This window comes from Oncorhynchus masou, chromosome 24, assembly GCF_036934945.1.
Source record: "Oncorhynchus masou masou isolate Uvic2021 chromosome 24, UVic_Omas_1.1, whole genome shotgun sequence".
Lineage (NCBI taxonomy): Eukaryota > Metazoa > Chordata > Actinopteri > Salmoniformes > Salmonidae > Oncorhynchus > Oncorhynchus masou.
In genome coordinates this window covers 28680612-28702385 of record NC_088235.1, presented here as the reverse complement: position 1 = coordinate 28702385, position 21774 = coordinate 28680612, and the positions used below count along the sequence as shown (strand labels likewise).

Below are 21774 nucleotides of genomic sequence, written 5' to 3'. Positions count from 1 at the left end.
GGTGTAACCGAGTCAGGTTTGTAGGCCTCCTTGCACGCACACACTTTTTCAGTTCTGCCCACAAATTTTCTATAGGATTGAGGACAGGGCTTTGTGATGGCCACTCCAATACCTTGACTTGGTTGTCCTTAAGCCATTTTGCCACAACTTTGGAAGTATGCTTGGGGTCACTATCCATTTGGAAGACCCATTTGCGACCAAGCTTTAACTTCCTGACTGATATCTTGAGATGTTGCTTCAATATATCCACATCATTTTCCTCCTCGTGATGCCATCTATTTTGTGAAGTGTACCAGTCCCTCCTGCAGCAAAGCACCCCCACAACACGATGCTGCCACCCATGTCTTCACAGTTGGGATGGTTTTCTTCGGCTTGCAAGCCTCCCCCTTTTTCCTCCAAACATAATGATGCTCATTATGGCCAAACAGTTCTATTTTTATTTCATCAGACCAGAGGACATTTCTCCAAAAAGTAAGATCTTTGTTCCCATGTACAGTTGCAAACCCTAGTCTGGCTTTTTTATGGCGATTTTGGAGCAGTGGCTTCTTCCTTGCTGAGCTGCTTTTCAGGTTATGTCGATATAGGACTTGTTTTACTGTGGATACTAGATCCTTTTGTACCTGTTTCCTCCAGCATCTTCACAAGGTCCTTTGCTGTTGTTCTGGGATTGATTTGCACTTTTTGCACCAAAGTACGTTCATCTCCAGGAGACAGAACGCGTCTCCTTCCTGAGCGGTATGACGGCTGCGTGGTCCCATGTTGTTTATACTTGCATATTATTGTTTGTACAGATGAACGTGGCACCTTCAGGCATTTGGAAATTGCTCCCAAGGATGAACCAGACTTGTGGAGGTCTACAATTTTATTTCTGAGGTCTTGGCTGATTTCTTTTGATTTTCCCATGTTGTCAAGCAAAAGAGGCACTGAGTTTGAAGGCAGTCCCTGAAATACATCCACAGGTACACCTCCAATTGACTCAAATGATGTCAATTAGCCTATCAGAATCTTCTAAAGCCATGACATTTTCTGGAATTTTCCAAGCTGTTTAAAGGCACTGAACTTAGTGTATGTAAACTTGTGATACAGTGAAATAATCTGTCTAAACAATTGTTGGAAAAATGACCTGTGCCGTGCACAAAGTAGGTGTCCTAACCAATTTGCCAAAATTATAATCTGTTAACAAGACATTTGTGGAGTGGTTGAAAAAAGAGTTTTAATGACTCCAACCTACAGTGAGGGAAAAAAGTATTTGATCCCCTGCTGATTTTGTACGTTTTCCCACTGACAAAGAAATGATCAGTCTATAATTTTAATGGTAGGTTTATTTGAACAGTGAGAGACAGAATAACAACAAAAGAATCCAGGTGAACGCATGTCAAAAATGTTATAAATTGATTTGCAGTTTAATGAGGGAAGTAAGTATATGACCCCCTCTCAATCAGAATGATTTCTGGCTCTCAGGTGTCTTTTATACAGGTAACGAGCTGAGATTAGGAGCACACTCTTAAAGGGAGTGCTCCTAATCTCAGTTTGTTACCTGTATAAAAGACACCTGTCCACAGAAGCAATCAATCAATCAGATTCCAAACTCTCCACCATGGCCAAGACCAAAGAGCTCTCTAAGGATGTCAGGGACAAGATTGTAGACCTACACAAGGCTGGAATGGGCTACAAGACCATATCTAAGCAGCTTTGTGAGAAGGTGACAACAGTTGGTGCGATTATTCGCAAATGGAAGAAACACAAAAGAACTGTCTATCGCCCTCGGCCTGGGGCCCTATGCAAGATCTCACCTCGTGGAGTTGCAATGATCATGAGAACGGTGAGGAATCAGCCCAGAACTACATGGGAGGATCTTGTCAATGATCTCTAGGCAGCTTGGACCATAGTCACCAAGAAAACAATTGGTAACACACTACGCCGTGAAGGACTGAAATCCTGCAGCGCCCGCAAGGTCCCCCTGCTCAAGAAAGCACATATACATGCCCTTCTTAAGTTTGCCAATGAACATCTGAATGATTCAAAGGACAACTGGGTGAAAGTGTTGTGGTCAGATGATACCAAAATGGAGCTCTTTGGCCTCAACTCGCCATGTTTGGAGGAGGAGGAATGCTGCCTATGACCCCAATATCACCATACCCACCGTCAAACATGGAGGTGGAAACATTATGCTTTGGGGGTGTTTTTCTGTTAACGGGACAGGACAACTTCACCGCATCAAAGGGACGATGGACGGGGCCATGTACCGTCAAATCTTGGGTGAGAACCTCCTTCCCGCAGCCAGCACATTGAAAATGGGTCGCGGATGTGTATTCCAGCATGATGTCGTGTCTTTGGCTATGCCGGATTAAGTGACATGACATGCTATTCTATAAAATAATTTCTCCTTAATTAATATTACCTGATTGAGCTAATCATGGAAATGCAATTAACTTGAGTCGGGCACCACGAAATAATATTTATAGAGCTGTTATCTTCCGAATAAACTCTTAAAGACCTTGTAATATTTTACATCAATAGCAGTCAATATTAATCGTCATCTTAATTCAGTCTCATCTGAAAGTTGTAAATTCTTGGTTATCTGCACAAACCTTGGCTAACAAGTTGAACCAGCAATACAAAATTGGGTTTAATTATTTATTTACTAAATACCTAACTAATCACACAGAATTAAATCATATATATCCCATTTAGCAGACGCTTTTGTCCAAAGCGACTTACAAGTCGGCTGGGGCCACTACTTTTACATATGGGTGGCCCCAGCGGGAATCGAACCCACGACGCTTGGCGTTGCAAGCGCCATGCTCTACCAACTGAGCCACACAGGATCATAACTTGATTACAAATTACGTCAAAGGAAAACGTCCCTAGCGGGCGGAACACATATGACAGCTTGTACACAAATGAAATGGGCTGGGTTTGAGTGAAAGAGCGGGAAGACTGGGGGACACAGGGAGCAGCTGTGCTATCTTAAATACAGTATCTTATGCGTTCTAAATGACCGCCCATTTGGAAAAGGAAAATGCAATAAATATTTACTCTGAGCAGCGCTTCGGTAGGTTGGTGGTAGATGGAAGGCCATGTTGCCCAACCGAGTCCTTTGAAGAATGTCTCTGGTTGTCAATTAGATACGTTGTAGTAACGTCTTTGGGTGATAGACGGGATACTCTGTTCCTTCCTAACCCTCGTTTGCATCTGCTGTTGCTAACTCAACGGCTCGGAGGTATCACTTCTGTAGTGAATAAGAGTTCAGAGTTCATACCATTCGCAACCAAAGCTCACGCTGATGTTGGCTTCGTTCTGTAGTTATTATCTGAACCATTCTGACATAGGACGGTCATCCTCGGAACAGGTTATATTGTCGTCAAGGGCTTATATAGAAAGGGAGAGGAGGGCGTGTTTGAAAAGTTTTATAGCCCATGTCCCTTCACAGGGGCGGGCCACTGATTTGAGCAGAGCCCTATCTTATGAAAACCCAAATCTCACATTTTAGAAGCTAAAATCACATTTCATCCCATCATAAATAATTTCATATTCAAACATTTAAATTGAACAACAATTCCATGTGAATCCAATAACTCTGTGTAGACTTTCCACTGTAGAGTTTGTCATCTCATTATTGATAAGAATGTCTCAGATGGCAACTGAACTGACATCATATTCATTAAGTACCACCGCATATGTTCAATCGATCGGATTGCCAGAATATAGTTCATTTCCCACCACCTTCTGATGCTCCCAGATTCTCTGTTAACCAAGGGTTTTGCGAATGTAACCTCAGTAGGGTAGAGAGCGGAAAAAGGGGGGAAGAGTTATTTATGACTGTCATAAACCTACCCCCAGGCCAACGTCATGACAGTGACAATGATCCAAAACACACGGCCAAGGCAACAACGGAGTGGCTCAAGAAGAGCACATTAAGGTCGTGGAGTGGCCTAGCCAGTCTCCAGACCTTAATCACATAGAAAATCTGTGGCGGCAGCTGAAGGTGCAAGTTGCCAATCGTCAGCCTCGGAACCTTAATGACTTGGAGAAGATCTGCAAAGAGGAGTGGGACAAAATCCCTCCTGAGATGTGTGTAAACCTGGTGGCCAACGACAAGAAACGTCTGACCTCTGTGATTGCCAACAAGGGTTTTGCCACCAAGTACTAAGTCATGTTTTGCAGAGGGGTCAAATACAGTGGGGCAAAAAAGTATTTAGTCAGTGCAAGTTCTCCCACTTAAAAAGATGAGGCCTGTAATTTTCATCATAGGTACACTTAAACTATGACAGACAAAATGAGGAACAAAAATCCAGAAAATCACATTGTAGGATTTTTAATGAATTTATTTGCAAATTATGGTGGAAAATAAGTATTTGGTCAATAACAAAAGTTTCTCAATACTTTGTTATATACCCTTTGTTATCAATGACAGAGGTCAAACGTTTTCTGTAAGTCTTTACAAGGTTTTCATACACTGTTGCTGGTATTTTGGCCCATTCCTCCATGCAGATCTCCTCTAGAGCAGTGATGTTTTGGGGCTGTTGCTGGGCAACACGGACTTTCAACTCCCTCCAAAGATGTTCTATGGGGTTGAGATCTGGAGACTGGCTAGGCCACTCCAGGACCTTGAAATGCTTCTTAAGAAGCCACTCCTTCGTTGCCCGGGCGGTGTGTTTGGGATCATTGTCATGCTGAAAGACCCAGCCACGTTTCATCTTCAATGCCCTTGCTGATGGAAGGAGGTTCACTCAAAATCTCACGATACATGGCCCCATTCATTCTTTCCTTTACACGGATCAGTCTTCCTGGTCCCTTTGCAGAAAAACAGCCCCAAAGCATGATGTTTCCACCCCCATGCTTCACAGTAGGTATGGTGTTCTTTGGATGCAACTCAGCATTCTTTGTCCTCCAAACACGACGAGTTGAGTTTTTACCAAAAAGTTCTAGTTTGGTTTCATCTGACCCTATGACATTCTCCCAATCAACCTCTGGATCATCCAAATGCTCTCTAGCAAACTTCAGACGGGCCTGGACATGTACTGGCTTAAGCAGGGGGACACGTCTGGCACTGCAGGATTTGAGTCCCTGGCGGCGTAGTGTGTTACTGACGATAAGCTTTGTTACTGTGGTCCCAGCTCTCTGCAGGTCATTCACTAGGTCCCCCCGTGTGCTTCTGGGATTTTTGCTCACTGTTCTTGTGATCATTTTGACCACATGGGGTGAGATCTTGCGTGGTGCCCCAGATCGAGGGAGATTATCAGTGGTCTTGTATGTCTTCCATTTCCTAATAATTGCTCCCACATTTGATTTCTTCAAACCAAGCTGCTTACCTATTGCAGATTCAGTCTTCCCAGCCTGGTGCAGGTCTACAATTTTGTTTCTGGTGTCCTTGACAGCTCTTTGGTCTTGGCCATAGTGGAGTTTGGAGTGTGACTGTTTGAGGTTGTGGACAGGTGTCTTTTATACTGATAAGTTCAAACAGGTTCCATTAATACAGGTAATGAGTGGAGGACAGAGGAGCCTCTTAAAGAAGTTGTTACAGGTCTGTGAGAGCCAGAAATCTTGCTTGTTTGTAGGTGACCAAATACTTATTTTCCACCATATTTGCAAATCAATTTAACATTTTTGACATGCGTTTTTCTAGATTTTGTTGTTATTATTCTGTCTCTCACTGTTCAAATAAACCTACCATTAAAATTATAGACTGATCATTTCTTTGTCAGTGGGAAAACGTACAAAATCAGCAGGGGATCAAATACTTTTTTCCCTCACTGCAAGTGTATGTAAACTTCCGACTTCAACTGTATGCAATATTTCCCTTTAAAAAAAAAAAAATGCCATTATGTGGTATTGTGTGTAGATTGAGGGGGGTAAACAATGAAATTAATTTTAGAACAAGGCTGTAACGTAACAACATGTGGAAAAAGTCTAGGGGTCTGAATACTTCCCGAATGCACTGTAAATCACTCTCTCACCTTCATTCCCAACAGTGGGCATCCTTATAAATCACTCTCTCTCCCTTCCTTTCCTTACAGTGGGCATCCTTATAAATCACTCTCTCCTTCCTTTCCCTACAGTGGGCATCCTTATAAATCACTCTCTCCTTCCTTTCCCTACAGTGGGCATCCCGTCCATAAAGTGGTGTGGAGCAGAGGGAGATTACAACGTGATGGTGATGGAGCTGCTAGGCCCCAGTCTGGAGGACCTGTTCAACTTCTGCTCCCGCAAGTTCAGCCTCAAGACTGTCCTGCTGCTGGCTGACCAGATGGTACAGCACAACTCCTCTTCCTCATCATCACATTTACATTTTAGTCATTGAGCAGACGCTCTTATCCAGAGCCACTTACAGTTAGTAGGATAGCCAGGTGGGACAACCACATCGCAGTTACAGTAAGTACATCATTTCTCAATGAAGTAGTTATCAACAAGGTTAAAGGGGAAAAGCCAAGTGTTAGTTCAGGAAAGGCATTTTCCTCCTCCATCTCCTCCACCTTTTTTATCATATGGTTTATAGGTTAATCTGTAAGATTTATTGTGATGGCATTTTCAAAGGATAGCCCTTGATTATATACACTGAGTGTACAAAGCATTAGGTACACATTCCTAATATTAAGTTGCATCCCCTTTTGTCCTCAGAACAGCCTCTACATGTTGATGCAATGGCTTCCAACGGTTGTGTCAAGTTGGCTGGATGTCCTATGGGTGGTTGACCCTTCTTGATACACACAGGAAACTGTTTAGCGTCAAAAACCCAGCAACATTGCCGTTTTTGACCCTCTCAAACCGGTGCACCTGGTACCTACTACCATACCCCGTTCAAAAGCACCTAAGTCTTAAAAGAAGGCTTAAAATCCTTCACTAACCTGACTCCTCCCCTTCATCTACACTGATTTGAAGTGGATTTAACAGGTGACATCAATAAGGGATCATAGCTTTCAGCTGGATTCACCTGGCCAGTCTGTCATGGAAAGACACTCGGTGTATAACGTTAGTGGATTTAATCAAGAACTGGAACTGATGATAGTCAACATTCCCGCTCTCCTACCCTTCCCCACTTTCTCCCCTCCTCTCTCCTCCAGATCAGCCGGATTGAGTACATCCACTCTAAGAACTTCATCCACAGAGATGTGAAGCCTGACAACTTCCTGATGGGCCTGGGCAAGAAGGGCAACCTGGTGTACATCATCGACTTTGGCCTGGCCAAGAAGTACCGCGACGCCCGCACACATCAGCACATCCCCTACCGCGAGAACAAGAACCTGACCGGCACCGCGCGCTATGCATCCATCAACACACACCTGGGGATAGGTTCAGTACTACTTGCAATATTGTGTGTTTGTGCATGTGTGTTTGGCCCTTCATAGGCTGTGTGTAGTCATGGCTGGATTCTCAGAACTGCAATAGTAGGACTCTCACCAGTATTGCCCCTTCTCTCTCCTCTCTCTTCCTCCTTCCTCCCTTCCTCCCACACTCCCCTCTTCTTTTCTCTTTTCCTTTATCCTCTATTCTCACGTCCTCTCCTCTCTCCTCTTATCCTTTCTCTTCTATTCTCCTATCCTCTCTCCTCTTCTGCCGTCCTTTTCCTCCTGTCCTCTATTCTGCTGTCCTCTCCTCTCTCCTTTCCTCTATTCTCCTCTCCACTCCTCTATTCTCCCATCCTCTCTCCGCTCCTCTATTCTCCCGTCCTCTTTCCACTCCTCTATTCTCCCGTCCACTCCTCTATTCTCCCGTCCACTCCTCTATTCTCCCGTCCGCTCTCCACTCCTCTATTCTCCCGTCCACTCCTCTATTCTCCCGTCCGCTCTCCACTCCTCTATTCTCCCGTCCTCTCTCCGCTCCTCTATTCTCCCGTCCGCTCCTCTATTCTCCCGTCCTCTCTCCGCTTCTCTATTCTCCTGTCCACTCCTCTATTCTCCCGTCCTCTCTCCGCTTCTCTATTCTCCCGTCCGCTCCTCTATTCTCCCGTCCTCTCTCCGCTCCTCTATTCTCCCGTCCTCTCCTCTATTCTCCCGTCCTCTCCTCTATTCTCCCGTCCTCTCCTCTATTCTCCTGTCCTCTCCTCTATTCTCCTGTCCTCTCCTCTATTCTCCCGTCCTCTCTCCGCTCCTCTATTCTCCCGTCCTCTCTCCGCTCCTCTATTCTCCTGTCCACTCCTCTATTCTCCCATCCTCTCTCCGCTCCTCTATTCTCCCGTCTGCTCCTCTATTCTCCTGTCCTCTCTCCGCTCCTCTATTCTCCTGTCCGCTCCTCTATTCTCCTGTCCGCTCCTCTATTCTCCTGTCCGCTCCTCTATTCTCCTGTCCGCTCCTCTATTCTCCTGTCCGCTCCTCTATTCTCCTGTCCACTCCTCTATTCTCCCGTCCACTCTCCGCTCCTCTATTCTCCCGTCCTCTATTCTCCTGTCCACTCCTCTATTCTCCCGTCCTCTATTCTCCCGTCCGCTCTCCGCTCCTCTATTCTCCCGTCCTCTATTCTCCTGTCCGCTCCTCTATTCTCCTGTCCACTCCTCTATTCTCCCGTCCGCTCTCCACTCCTCTATTCTCCCGTCCTCTCTCCACTCCTCTATTCTCCCCTCCTCTCTCCGCTCCTTTATTCTCCTGTCCTCTATTCTCCTGTCCGCTCCTCTATTCTCCCGTCCGCTCCTCTATTCTCCCGTCCTCTATTCTCCTGTCCACTCCTCTATTCTCCCGTCCGCTCTCCACTCCTCTATTCTCCCGTCCTCTCTCCACTCCTCTATTCTCCCCTCCTCTCTCCGCTCCTCTATTCTCCCGTCCTCTATTCTCCTGTCCGCTCCTCTATTCTCCCGTCCGCTCCTCTATTCTCCCGTCCTCTATTCTCCCGTCCGCTCTCCGCTCCTCTATTCTCCCGTCCTCTATTCTCCTGTCCGCTCCTCTATTCTCCTGTCCGCTCCTCTATTCTCCCGTCCGCTCCTCTATTCTCCCCTCCTCTCTCCGCTCCTCTATTCTCCCGTCCTCTCTCCGCTCCTTTATTCTCCCGTCCGCTCCTCTATTCTCCCCTCCTCTCTCCGCTCCTCTATTCTCCCGTCCACTCCTCTATTCTCCTCTCCACTCCTCTATTCTCCCGTCCTCTCTCCACTCCTCTATTCTCCCGTCCTCTCTCCGCTCCTCTATTCTCCCGTCCGCTCTCCGCTCCTCTATTCTCCCGTCCACTCCTCTATTCTCCTGTCCGCTCCTCTATTCTCCCGTCCGCTCTCCGCTCCTCTATTCTCCCGTCCACTCCTCTATTCTCCTGTCCGCTCCTCTATTCTCCCGTCCACTCCTCTATTCTCCTGTCCGCTCCTCTATTCTCCCGTCCTCTCTCCGCTCCTCTATTCTCCCGTCCGCTCCTCTATTCTCCCGTCCTCTCTCCGCTCCTTTATTCTCCTGTCCGCTCCTCTATTCTCCCCTCCTCTCTCCGCTCCTCTATTCTCCCGTCCACTCCTCTATTCTCCTGTCCGCTCCTCTATTCTCCTGTCCGCTCCTCTATTCTCCCGTCCGCTCCTCTATTCTCCCGTCCTCTCTCCGCTCCTCTATTCTCCCGTCCTCTCTCTGCTCCTCTATTCTCCCGTCCACTCCTCTATTCTCCTGTCCGCTCCTCTATCTCCTGTCCGCTCCTCTATTCTCCCGTCCTCTATTCTCCCGTCCGCTCTCCGCTCCTCTATTCTCCCGTCCTCTATTCTCCTGTCCGCTCCTCTATTCTCCCGTCCGCTCCTCTATTCTCCCGTCCTCTCTCCGCTCCTCTATTCTCCCGTCCGCTCTCCGCTCCTCTATTCTCCCGTCCACTCCTCTATTCTCCTGTCCGCTCCTTTATTCTCCTGTCCACTCCTCTATTCTCCCGTCCGCTCTCCGCTCCTCTATTCTCCCGTCCACTCCTCTATTCTCCTCTCCGCTCCTCTATTCTCCCGTCCTCTCTCCGCTCCTTTATTCTCCTGTCCACTCCTCTATTCTCCCGTCCTCTCTCCACTCCTCTATTCTCCCGTCCGCTCTCCGCTCCTCTATTCTCCCGTCCACTCCTCTATTCTCCTGTCCGCTCCTCTATTCTCCCGTCCACTCCTCTATTCTCCTGTCCGCTCCTCTATTCTCCCGTCCTCTCTCCGCTCCTCTATTCTCCCGTCCGCTCCTCTATTCTCCCCTCCTCTCTCCGCTCCTCTATTCTCCCGTCCACTCCTCTATTCTCCCGTCCACTCCTCTATTCTCCCATCCGCTCCTCTATTCTCCTGTCCTCGCTCCGCTTCTCTATTCTCCCGTCCACTCCTCTATTCTCCCCTCCTCTCTCCACTCCTCTATTCTCCCGTCCTCTCTCCGCTCCTCTATTCTCCTGTCCTCTCTCCGCTTCTCTATTCTCCCGTCCACTCCTCTATTCTCCTGTCCTCTCTCCGCTTCTCTATTCTCCCGTCCACTCCTCTATTCTCCCCTCCTCTCTCCACTCCTCTATTCTCCCCTCCTCTCTCCACTCCTCTATTCTCCCCTCCTCTCTCCACTCCTCTATTCTCCCGTCCTCTCTCCGCTCCTCTATTCTCCCGTCCTCTCTCCGCTTCTCTATTCTCCCGTCCTCTCTCCGCTTCTCTATTCTCCCGTCCACTCCTCTATTCTCCCGTCCTCTCTCCGCTCCTCTATTCTCCCGTCCGCTCCTCTATTCTCCTGTCCTCTCTCCGCTCCTCTATTCTCCTGTCCACTCCTCTTTTCTCCTGTCCACTCCTCTATTCTCCTGTCCTCTCTCCGCTCCTCTATTCTCCCGTCCGCTCCTCTATTCTCCCGTCCGCTCCTCTATTCTCCCGTCCGCTCCTCTATTCTCCCGTCCGCTTCTCTATTCTCCCGTCCGCTTCTCTATTCTCCCGTCCTCTCTCCGCTTCTCTATTCTCCCGTCCACTTCTCTATTCTCCCGTCCTCTCTCCGCTCCTCTATTCTCCCGTCCGCTCCTCTATTCTCCCGTCCGCTCCTCTATTCTCCTGTCCTCTCTCCGCTCCTCTATTCTCCTGTCCACTCCTCTTTTCTCCCGTCCGCTCCTCTATTCTCCTGTCCTCTCTCCGCTCCTCTATTCTCCCGTCCACTCCTCTATTCTCCCGTCCGCTCCTCTATTCTCCCGTCCGCTCCTCTATTCTCCCGTCCGCTCCTCTATTCTCCTGTCCTCTCTCCGCTCCTCTATTCTCCCGTCCGCTCCTCTATTCTCCTGTCCTCTCTCCGCTCCTCTATTCTCCCGTCCGCTCCTCTATTCTCCCGTCCGCTCCTCTATTCTCCCGTCCACTCCTCTATTCTCCCGTCTGCTCCTCTATTCTCCCGTCCGCTCCTCTATTCTCCCGTCCTCTCTCCGCTCCTCTATTCTCCTGTCCGCTCCTCTATTCTCCTGTCCGCTCCTCTATTCTCCCGTCCGCTCCTCTATTCTCCCGTCCTCTCTCCGCTCCTCTATTCTCCTGTCCACTCCTCTATTCTCCCGTCCGCTCCTCTATTCTCCCGTCCTCTCTCCGCTCCTCTATTCTCCTGTCCACTCCTCTATTCTCCCGTCTTCTCTCCGCTCCTCTATTCTCCCGTCCGCTCCTCTATTCTCCTGTCCTCTCTCCGCTCCTCTATTCTCCTGTCCGCTCCTCTATTCTCCTGTCCGCTCCTATATTCTCCCGTCCGCTCCTCTATTCTCCCGTCCGCTCCTCTATTCTCCCGTCCGCTCCTCTATTCTCCCGTCCGCTCCTCTATTCTCCCGTCCGCTCCTCTATTCTCCCGTCCGCTCCTCTATTCTCCCGTCTGCTCCTCTATTCTCCTGTCCTCTCTCCGCTCCTCTATTCTCCTGTCCGCTCCTCTATTCTCCCGTCCGCTCCTCTATTCTCCCGTCCGCTCCTCTATTCTCCCGTCCTCTCTCCGCTCCTCTATTCTCCCGTCCGCTCCTCTATTCTCCCGTCCGCTCCTCTATTCTCCCGTCCGCTCCTCTATTCTCCCGTCTGCTCCTCTATTCTCCTGTCCTCTCTCCGCTCCTCTATTCTCCTGTCCGCTCCTCTATTCTCCCGTCCGCTCCTCTATTCTCCCGTCCTCTCTCCGCTCCTCTATTCTCCTGTCCGCTCCTCTATTCTCCCGTCCGCTCCTCTATTCTCCCGTCCTCTCTCCGCTCCTCTATTCTCCTGTCCACTCCTCTATTCTCCCGTCCGCTCTCCGCTCCTCTATTCTCCCGTCTGCTCCTCTATTCTCCCGTCCGCTCCTCTATTCTCCCGTCCTCTCTCCTCTATTCTCCCGTCCTCTCTCCGCTCCTCTATTCTCCTGTCCACTCCTCTATTCTCCCATCCTCTCTCCGCTCCTCTATTCTCCTGTCCACTCCTCTATTCTCCCGTCCGCTCCTCCATTCTCCCGTCCTCTCTCCGCTTCTCTATTCTCCTGTCCTCTCACCGCTCCTCTATTCTCCCGTCCTCTCTCCGCTCCTCTATTCTCCCGTCATCTCCTCTATTCTCCCGTCATCTCCTCTATTCTCCCGTCCTCTCTCCGCTCCTCTATTCTCCTGTCCACTCCTCTATTCTCCCATCCTCTATTCTCCCGTCCGCTCTTCTATTCTCCTGTCCTCTCCTCTATTCTCCCATCCTCTCTCCGCTTCTCTATTCTCCCGTCCGCTCCTCTATTCTCTCGTCCTCTCTCCGCTTCTCTATTCTCCTCTCCGCTCCTCTATTCTCCCGTCCTCTCTCCGCTCCTCTATTCTCCTGTCCTCTCCTCTATTCTCCCGTCCTCTCTCCGCTCCTCTATTCTCCCGTCCGCTCCTCTATTCTCCCGTCCTCTCTCCGCTCCTCTATTCTCCCGTCCTCTCCTCTATTCTCCCTTCCTCTCTCCGCTTCTCTATTCTCCCGTCCTCTCTCCGCTTCTCTATTCTCCTCTCCGCTCCTCTATTCTCCCGTCCTCTCTCCACTCCTCTATTCTCCCGTCCTCTCTCCACTCCTCTATTCTCCCGTCCTCTCTCCGCTCCTCTATTCTCCCGTCCTCTCTCCGCTCCTCTATTCTCCCGTCCTCTCTCCGCTCCTCTATTCTCCCGTCCGCTCCTCTATTCTCCTGTCCTGTCTCCGCTTCTCTATTCTCCTCTCCGCTCCTCTATTCTCCCGTCCTCTCTCCGCTCCTCTATTCTCCTGTCCGCTCCTCTATTCTCCCGTCCTCTCTCCGCTCCTCTATTCTCCCGTCATCTCCTCTATTCTCCCGTCATCTCCTCTATTCTCCCGTCCTCTCTCCGCTCCTCTATTCTCCCGTCCTCTCCTCTATTCTCCCGTCCTCTCTCCGCTTCTCTATTCTCCCGTCCTCTCTCCGCTTCTCTATTCTCCTCTCCGCTCCTCTATTCTCCCGTCCTCTCTCCGCTCCTCTATTCTCCCGTCCGCTCCTCTATTCTCCCGTCCTCTCTCCGCTTCTCTATTCTCCTCTCCGCTCCTCTATTCTCCCGTCCTCTCTCCGCTCCTCTATTCTCCTGTCCTCTCCTCTATTCTCCCGTCCTCTCTCCGCTCCTCTATTCTCCTGTCCTCTCCTCTATTCTCCCGTCCTCTCTCCGCTCCTCTATTCTCCCGTCCTCACTCCGCTCCTCTATTCTCCCGTCCTCTCTCCGCTCCTCTATTCTCCCGTCCTCTCTCCGCTCCTCTATTCTCCTGTCCTCTCCTCTATTCTCCCGTCCTCTCTCCGCTCCTCTATTCTCCCGTCCTCTCTCCGCTCCTCTATTCTCCCGTCCTCTCCTCTATTCTCCCGTCCTCTCTCCGCTCCTCTATTCTCCCGTCCTCTCTCCGCTCCTCTATTCTCCCGTCCTCTCCTCTATTCTCCCGTCCTCTCTCCGCTCCTCTATTCTCCCGTCCTCTCTCCGCTCCTCTATTCTCCCGTCCTCTCCTCTATTCTCCCGTCCTCTCTCCGCTTCTCTATTCTCCCGTCCTCTCTCCGCTTCTCTATTCTCCTCTCCGCTCCTCTATTCTCCCGTCCTCTCTCCGCTCCTCTATTCTCCTGTCCGCTCCTCTATTCTCCTGTCCTCTCTCCGCTTCTCTATTCTCCCGTCCTCTCTCCGCTTCTCTATTCTCCCGTCCACTCCTCTATTCTCCCGTCCTCTCTCCGCTCCTCTATTCTCCCGTCCACTCCTCTATTCTCCTGTCCTCTCTCCGCTCCTCTATTCTCCCTTCCACTCCTCTATTCTCCCGTCCTCTCTCCGCTCCTCTATTCTCCCGTCCACTCCTCTTTTCTCCCGTCCTCTCTCCGCTCCTCTATTCTCCCGTCCACTCCTCTATTCTCCTGTCCTCTCTCCGCTCCTCTATTCTCCCGTCCACTCCTCTATTCTCCCGTCCTCTCTCCACTCCTCTATTCTCCCGTCCTCTCCTCTATTCTCCCCTCCTCTCTCCACTCCTCTATTCTCCCCTCCTCTCTCCACTCCTCTATTCTCCCCTCCTCTCTCCACTCCTCTATTCTCCCCTCCTCTCTCCGCTCCTCTATTCTCCCATCCTCTCTCCGCTCCTCTATTCTCCCGTCCTCTCTCCGCTCCTCTATTCTCCTGTCCACTCCTCTATTCTCCCGTCCTCTCTCCGCTTCTCTATTCTCCTGTCCACTCCTCTATTCTCCCGTCCTCTCCTCTATTCTCCCGTCCTCTCTCCGCTCCTCTATTCTCCCATCTGCTCCTCTATTCTCCTGTCCTCTCTCCGCTCCTCTATTCTCCCGTCCACTCCTCTATTGTCCAGTCCTCTCTCCGCTCCTCTATTCTACCGTCCTCTCTCCGCTCCTCTATTCTCCCGTCCTCTCTCCTCTATTCTCCCGTCCTCTCTCCTCTATTCTCCCGTCCTCTCTCCGCTTCTCTATTCTCCTCTCCACTCCTTTATTCTCCCGTCCTCTCCTCTATTCTCCCCTCCTCTCTCCACTCCTCTATTCTCCCCTCCTCTCTCCACTCCTCTATTCTCCCTCCTCTCTCCGCTCCTCTATTCTCCCCTCCTCTCTCCGCTCCTCTATTCTCCCCTCCTCTCTCCACTCCTCTATTCTCCCCTCCTCTCTCCGCTCCTCTGTTCTCCCGTCCTCTCTCCGCTCCTCTATTCTCCCGTCCTCTCTCCGCTCCTCTATTCTCCTGTCCACTCCTCTATTTTCCCGTCCTCTCTCCGCTTCTCTATTCTCCTGTCCACTCCTCTATTCTCCCGTCCTCTCCTCTATTCTCCCGTCCTCTCTCCGCTCCTCTATTCTCCCGCCCGCTCCTCTATTCTCCCGTCCACTCCTCTATTCTCCCGTCCTCACTCCGCTCCTCTATTCTCCCGTCCTCTCTCCGCTCCTCTATTGTCCCGTCCTCTCTCCGCTCCTCTATTCTCCCGTCCTCTCTCCGCTCCTCTATTCTCCCGTCCTCTCTCCGCTCCTCTATTCTCCCGTCCTCTCTCCTCTATTCTCCCGTCCTCTCTCCTCTATTCTCCCGTCCTCTCTCCGCTTCTCTATTCTCCCGTCCTCTCTCCGCTTCTCTATTCTCCTGTCCACTCCTCTATTCTCCTGGCCTCTCTCCGCTCCTCTATTCTCCCGTCCACTCCTCTATTCTCCTGTCCTCTCTCCGCTTCTCTATTCTCCCGTCCTCTCTCCGCTTCTCTATTCTCCTGTCCACTCCTCTATTCTCCCGTCCTCTCTCCACTCCTCTATTCTCCCGTCCTCTCCTCTATTCTCCCCTCCTCTCTCCACTCCTCTATTCTCCCCTCCTCTCTCCACTCCTCTATTCTCCCCTCCTCTCTCCACTCCTCTATTCTCACCTCCTCTCTCCACTCCTCTATTCTCCCCTCCTCTCTCCGCTCCTCTATTCTCCCCTCCTCTCTCCGCTCCTCTATTCTCCCCTCCTCTCTCCACTCCTCTATTCTCCCGTCCTCTCTCCGCTCCTCTATTCTCCCGTCCTCTCTCCGCTCCTCTCTTCTCCCGTCCTCTCTCCACTCCTCTATTCTCCCGTCCTCTCTCCGCTTCTCTATTCTCCTGTCCACTCCTCTATTCTCCCGTCCTCTCCTCTATTCTCCCGTCCTCTCTCCGCTCCTCTATTCTCCCATCTGCTCCTCTATTCTCCTGTCCTCTCTCCGCTCCTCTATTCTCCCGCCCGCTCCTCTATTCTCCCGTCCACTCCTCTATTCTCCCGTCCTCACTCCGCTCCTCTATTCTCCCGTCCTCTCTCCGCTCCTCTATTGTCCCGTCCTCTCTCCGCTCCTCTATTCTCCCGTCCTCTCTCCGCTCCTCTATTCTCCCGTCCTCTCTCCTCTATTCTCCCGTCCTCTCTCCTCTATTCTCCCGTCCTCTCTCCACTCCTCTATTCTCCCGTCCTCTCTCCGCTCCTCTATTCTCCCGTCCTCTCTCCGCTTCTCTATTCTCCCGTCCTCTCTCCACTCCTCTATTCTCCCGTCCTCTCTCCGCTCCTCTATTCTCCCCTCCTCTCTCCGCTCCTCTATTCTCCCCTCCTCTCTCCACTCCTCTATTCTCCCGTCCTCTCTCCGCTCCTCTATTCTCCTGTCCACTCCTCTATTCTCCCGTCCTCTCTCCGCTTCTCTATTCTCCTGTCCACTCCTCTATTCTCCCGTCCTCTCTCCGCTCCTCTATTCTCCCATCTGCTCCTCTATTCTCCTGTCCTCTCTCCGCTCCTCTATTCTCCCGTCCTCTCCTCTATTCTCCCCTCCTCTCTCCACTCCTCTATTCTCCCCTCCTCTCTCCACTCCTCTATTCTCCCCTCCTCTCTCCACTCCTCTATTCTCCCCTCCTCTCTCCGCTCCTCTATTCTCCCATCCTCTCTCCGCTCCTCTATTCTCCCGTCCTCTCTCCGCTCCTCTATTCTCCTGTCCACTCCTCTATTCTCCCGTCCTCTCTCCGCTTCTCTATTCTCCTGTCCACTCCTCTATTCTCCCGTCCTCTCCTCTATTCTCCCGTCCTCTCTCCGCTCCTCTATTCTCCCATCTGCTCCTCTATTCTCCTGTCCTCTCTCCGCTCCTCTATTCTCCCGTCCACTCCTCTATTGTCCAGTCCTCTCTCCGCTCCTCTATTCTACCGTCCTCTCTCCGCTCCTCTATTCTCCCGTCCTCTCTCCTCTATTCTCCCGTCCTCTCTCCTCTATTCTCCCGTCCTCTCTCCTCTATTCTCCCGTCCTCTCTCCGCTTCTCTATTCTCCTCTCCACTCCTTTATTCTCCCGTCCTCTCCTCTATTCTCCCCTCCTCTCTCCACTCCTCTATTCTCCCCTCCTCTCTCCACTCCTCTATTCTCCCCTCCTCTCTCCGCTCCTCTATTCTCCCCTCCTCTCTCCGCTCCTCTATTCTCCCCTCCTCTCTCCGCTCCTCTATTCTCCCCTCCTCTCTCCGCTCCTCTGTTCTCCCGTCCTCTCTCCGCTCCTCTATTCTCCCGTCCTCTCTCCGCTCCTCTATTCTCCTGTCCACTCCTCTATTTTCCCGTCCTCTCTCCGCTTCTCTATTCTCCTGTCCACTCCTCTATTCTCCCGTCCTCTCCTCTATTCTCCCGTCCTCTCTCCGCTCCTCTATTCTCCCGCCCGCTCCTCTATTCTCCCGTCCACTCCTCTATTCTCCCGTCCTCACTCCGCTCCTCTATTCTCCCGTCCTCTCTCTCCGCTCCTCTATTGTCCCGTCCTCTCTCCGCTCCTCTATTCTCCCGTCCTCTCTCCGCTCCTCTATTCTCCCGTCCTCTCTCCGCTCCTCTATTCTCCCGTCCTCTCTCCTCTATTCTCCCGTCCTCTCTCCTCTATTCTCCCGTCCTCTCTCCGCTTCTCTATTCTCCCGTCCTCTCTCCGCTTCTCTATTCTCCTGTCCACTCCTCTATTCTCCTGGCCTCTCTCCGCTCCTCTATTCTCCCGTCCACTCCTCTATTCTCCTGTCCTCTCTCCGCTTCTCTATTCTCCCGTCCTCTCTCCGCTTCTCTATTCTCCTGTCCACTCCTCTATTCTCCCGTCCTCTCTCCACTCCTCTATTCTCCCGTCCTCTCCTCTATTCTCCCCTCCTCTCTCCACTCCTCTATTCTCCCCTCCTCTCTCCACTCCTCTATTCTCCCCTCCTCTCTCCGCTCCTCTATTCTCCCCTCCTCTCTCCGCTCCTCTATTCTCCCCTCCTCTCTCCACTCCTCTATTCTCCCCTCCTCTCTCCGCTCCTCTATTCTCCCGTCCACTCCTCTATTCTCCCGTCCTCTCTCCACTCCTCTATTCTCCCGTCCTCTCCTCTATTCTCCCCTCCTCTCTCCACTCCTCTATTCTCCCCTCCTCTCTCCACTCCTCTATTCTCCCCTCCTCTCTCCACTCCTCTATTCTCCCCTCCTCTCTCCGCTCCTCTATTCTCCCCTCCTCTCTCCACTCCTCTATTCTCCCGTCCTCTCTCCGCTCCTCTATTCTCCCGTCCTCTCTCCGCTCCTCCCTTCTCCCGTCCTCTCTCCACTCCTCTATTCTCCCGTCCTCTCTCCGCTTCTCTATTCTCCTGTCCACTCCTCTATTCTCCCGTCCTCTCCTCTATTCTCCCGTCCTCTCTCCGCTCCTCTATTCTCCCATCTGCTCCTCTATTCTCCTGTCCTCTCTCCGCTCCTCTATTCTCCCGCCCGCTCCTCTATTCTCCCGTCCACTCCTCTATTCTCCCGTCCTCCTCCGCTCCTCTATTCTCCCGTCCTCTCTCCGCTCCTCTATTGTCCCGTCCTCTCTCCGCTCCTCTATTCTCCCGTCCTCTCTCCGCTCCTCTATTCTCCCGTCCTCTCTCCTCTATTCTCCCGTCCTCTCTCCTCTATTCTCCCGTCCTCTCTCCACTCCTCTATTCTCCCGTCCTCTCTCCGCTCCTCTATTCTCCCGTCCTCTCTCCGCTTCTCTATTCTCCCGTCCTCTCTCCACTCCTCTATTCTCCCGTCCTCTCTCCGCTCCTCTATTCTCCCCTCCTCTCTCCGCTCCTCTATTCTCCCCTCCTCTCTCCACTCCTCTATTCTCCCGTCCTCTCTCCGCTCCTCTATTCTCCTGTCCACTCCTCTATTCTCCCGTCCTCTCTCCGCTTCTCTATTCTCCTGTCCACTCCTCTATTCTCCCGTCCTCTCTCCGCTCCTCTATTCTCCCATCTGCTCCTCTATTCTCCTGTCCTCTCTCCGCTCCTCTATTCTCCCGCCCGCTCCTCTATTCTCCCGCCCGCTCCTCTATTCTCCCGTCCTCACTCCGCTCCTCTATTCTCCCGTCCTCTCTCCGCTCCTCTATTGTCCCGTCCTCTCTCCCGTCCTCTCTCCGCTCCTCTATTCTCCCGTCCTCTCTCCTCTATTCTCCCGTCCTCTCTCCTCTATTCTCCCGTCCTCTCTCCGCTTCTCTATTCTCCCGTCCTCTCTCCGCTTCTCTATTCTCCTGGCCACTCCTCTATTCTCCCGTCCTCTCTCCGCTCCTCTATTCTCCCGTCCACTCCTCTATTCTCCTGTCCTCTCTCCGCTCCTCTATTCTCCCGTCCACTCCTCCATTCTCCCGTCCTCTCTCTGCTCCTCTATTCTCCCCTCCTCTCTCCACTCCTCTATTCTCCCCTCCTCTCTCCGCTCCTCTATTCTCCCGTCCTCTCTCCGCTCCTCTATTCTCCCGTCCTCTCTCCGCTCCTCTATTCTCCTGTCCACTCCTCTATTCTCCCGTCCTCTCTCCGCTTCTCTATTCTCCTGTCCACTCCTCTAATCTCCCGTCCTCTCCTCTATTCTCCCATCCTCTCTCCGCTCCTCTATTCTACTCTCCCGTCCTCCTTCTCCCGTCCTTCTGGCCGCTCCTCTCTCTTCTATTCTCCTCTCCAGGCATTCATATGTTTTTGTTTGAAATGAGATCAGTATAGTGTCTCCTCTCTCCCTCTGCAGAACAGTCTCGGCGTGATGACCTGGAGTCTCTGGGTTATGTCCTGATGTACTTCAACCTGGGCTCTCTGCCCTGGCAGGGCCTCAAGGCCGCCACCAAGAGGCAGAAGTACGAACGCATCAGTGAGAAGAAGATGTCCACCCCCATCGAGGTGCTCTGCAAGGGATACCCCTGTGAGTAGCTGGAGTCTCCTCTCTGACACAGTGTTGTAAACCCAGGATAAAGAAACCCTAACTATGAGTGTGTTAACTCACTTCAAGGAGTCTTTTAACACCAAGCTAAATCAATAGCTGTGTTTGAACTCCCATGTTTGTGATGTAAATGGAGTATATAGTACGCATAATGGTCATAGTATGGCTTCAAAAAGATTGCAGATTTGAAAAAAATGGCAGAAAATATTTAGCCGACGTGCGACGAGAGCAGATACAACTTCGTTGATTTAACTAATTATAAATATTTTGAGCAATGTAATGAATTATATCATTACAGCAGTATGTACCAGGTATGTTAGCTACCTACTGTAGTTGGCTACTAGTACATCGAACTTGCCAGTATATTTACTTTATGCTATATAACCACCCAATGTTTATTGACTTGATTATTCACGTCATTCATAGCTAAGCTTAGTTAGCTAAGCTATCTACTCCGATTTCAGAGCACTCTCATCTGACTGCCAGAGGCTGAGTGCAGAATATCTGATGAATATCCTAACGCTCAACACCGTTGAATGTGGCCGGTGTCAGTAAAAGTTTTCAAAAAAGAGCGCACTCTGGCACTCCAGATTGAATTTACAAACACACCTGATGTCTAGCTAGTCATTTGTTATGCTAACAAGCTAGCAAGAGGTTGCATCGCAGCAGCATCAACTTCCGGTAGACAGACGAAGCGCTATTACACTCAACTGAAAACATACCGGTCGTTTACAGTATACTAAAATGAACTAATAGTATGTAGTATACAGTATGTTAGTATGGGTATTTGAACACAGCTAATGTGTATTTGACCCAAGTCTTTGGTGACCCTCTGTGGCCCACTCTATCCACAGCTGAGTTCTCCACCTACCTGAACTTCTGTCGTTCTCTGCGGTTCGACGACAAGCCAGACTACTCGTACCTCAGACAGCTGTTCAGGAACCTGTTCCACAGACAGGGCTTCTCCTACGACTATGTCTTTGACTGGAACATGCTCAAGTTTGTGAGTACTGTATCCAGTGCGTGACTTGGACAGGAGCTCACTGGAGCTGAGTACCGGCACCTCAAATGTTCTACTGCTTGAGCTCCTGTTCCTCTTCTAGAATATTAAATAAAAGTATTGTGGAGCTCCTGCACCTAAATATAAACAGTTCCAGCACCCAAAATGAGTACGGCACCTATTTCAGTGTAGAACTGACTGCATCCCTATGAACAATTATTGCATGTCTATTAATCATTTATTAACCATTTATCTATTTTGTCCTAATTTTTCATTCTATTTCCACTCATTTTAAATGCAATTACACATGAGTTCTATATTACATTAACACAGTTGATTATAAACATGATTCATTTTGAATCCCTGCCACCTTTCCTAACTTGCATGTTCATCTTTCTGCTTTAGGGGGCCAGCAGGACAGCCGAGGATGGGGAGCGGGAGAGGAGAGAGGCGGATGATAGGATCGGGGGAGGACCTAGGGCACCTCGTGCCCTACCCCCGGGCGGCAACCCCCCTGGGGGAGTAGACAGGATCCGAAATGGCCCCAATGCAGCAGCTTCTAACCCTGCTTCCAGAGGAGTACCACAGTCAGGTGAGTCATGAGGCAGACAGTAACCCTTCCTCCAGAGGAGTCCCACAGTCAGGTGAGTCATGAGGCACACAGTAACCCTGCCTCCAGAGGAGTCACAGTCAGGTGAGTCATGAGGCAGACAGTAACCCTGCCTCCAGAGGAGTCCCAGTCAGGTGAGTCATGAGGCAGACAGTAACCCTGCCTCCAGAGGAGTCCCAGTCAGGTGAGTCATGAGGCAGACAGTAGTAGAAAAAGGTCTGCATTC

General features: G+C 50.9%; 1 protein-coding gene across 6 annotated transcripts in view; it reads left to right on the top strand.

Moving 5' to 3' along the window:
* Nucleotides 1–21774, top strand: part of LOC135511991 (casein kinase I-like) — a 29268-nt gene that overhangs the window by 4117 nt on the left and 3377 nt on the right. For all 6 annotated transcript variants that reach the window (XR_010451355.1, XR_010451354.1, XR_010451353.1 and 3 more), the window contains exons 4-8: nt 6105–6253; nt 7065–7293; nt 19750–19920; nt 20793–20941; nt 21344–21530. Coding sequence is in view for 3 of the 6 variants with exons in the window: in XM_064933545.1 (XP_064789617.1) it covers nt 6105–6253; nt 7065–7293; nt 19750–19920; nt 20793–20941; nt 21344–21530 (885 nt within the window). In the remaining 3 variants the exon portion in view is untranslated. The remainder of the gene's footprint in view (nt 1–6104; nt 6254–7064; nt 7294–19749; nt 19921–20792; nt 20942–21343; nt 21531–21774) is intronic.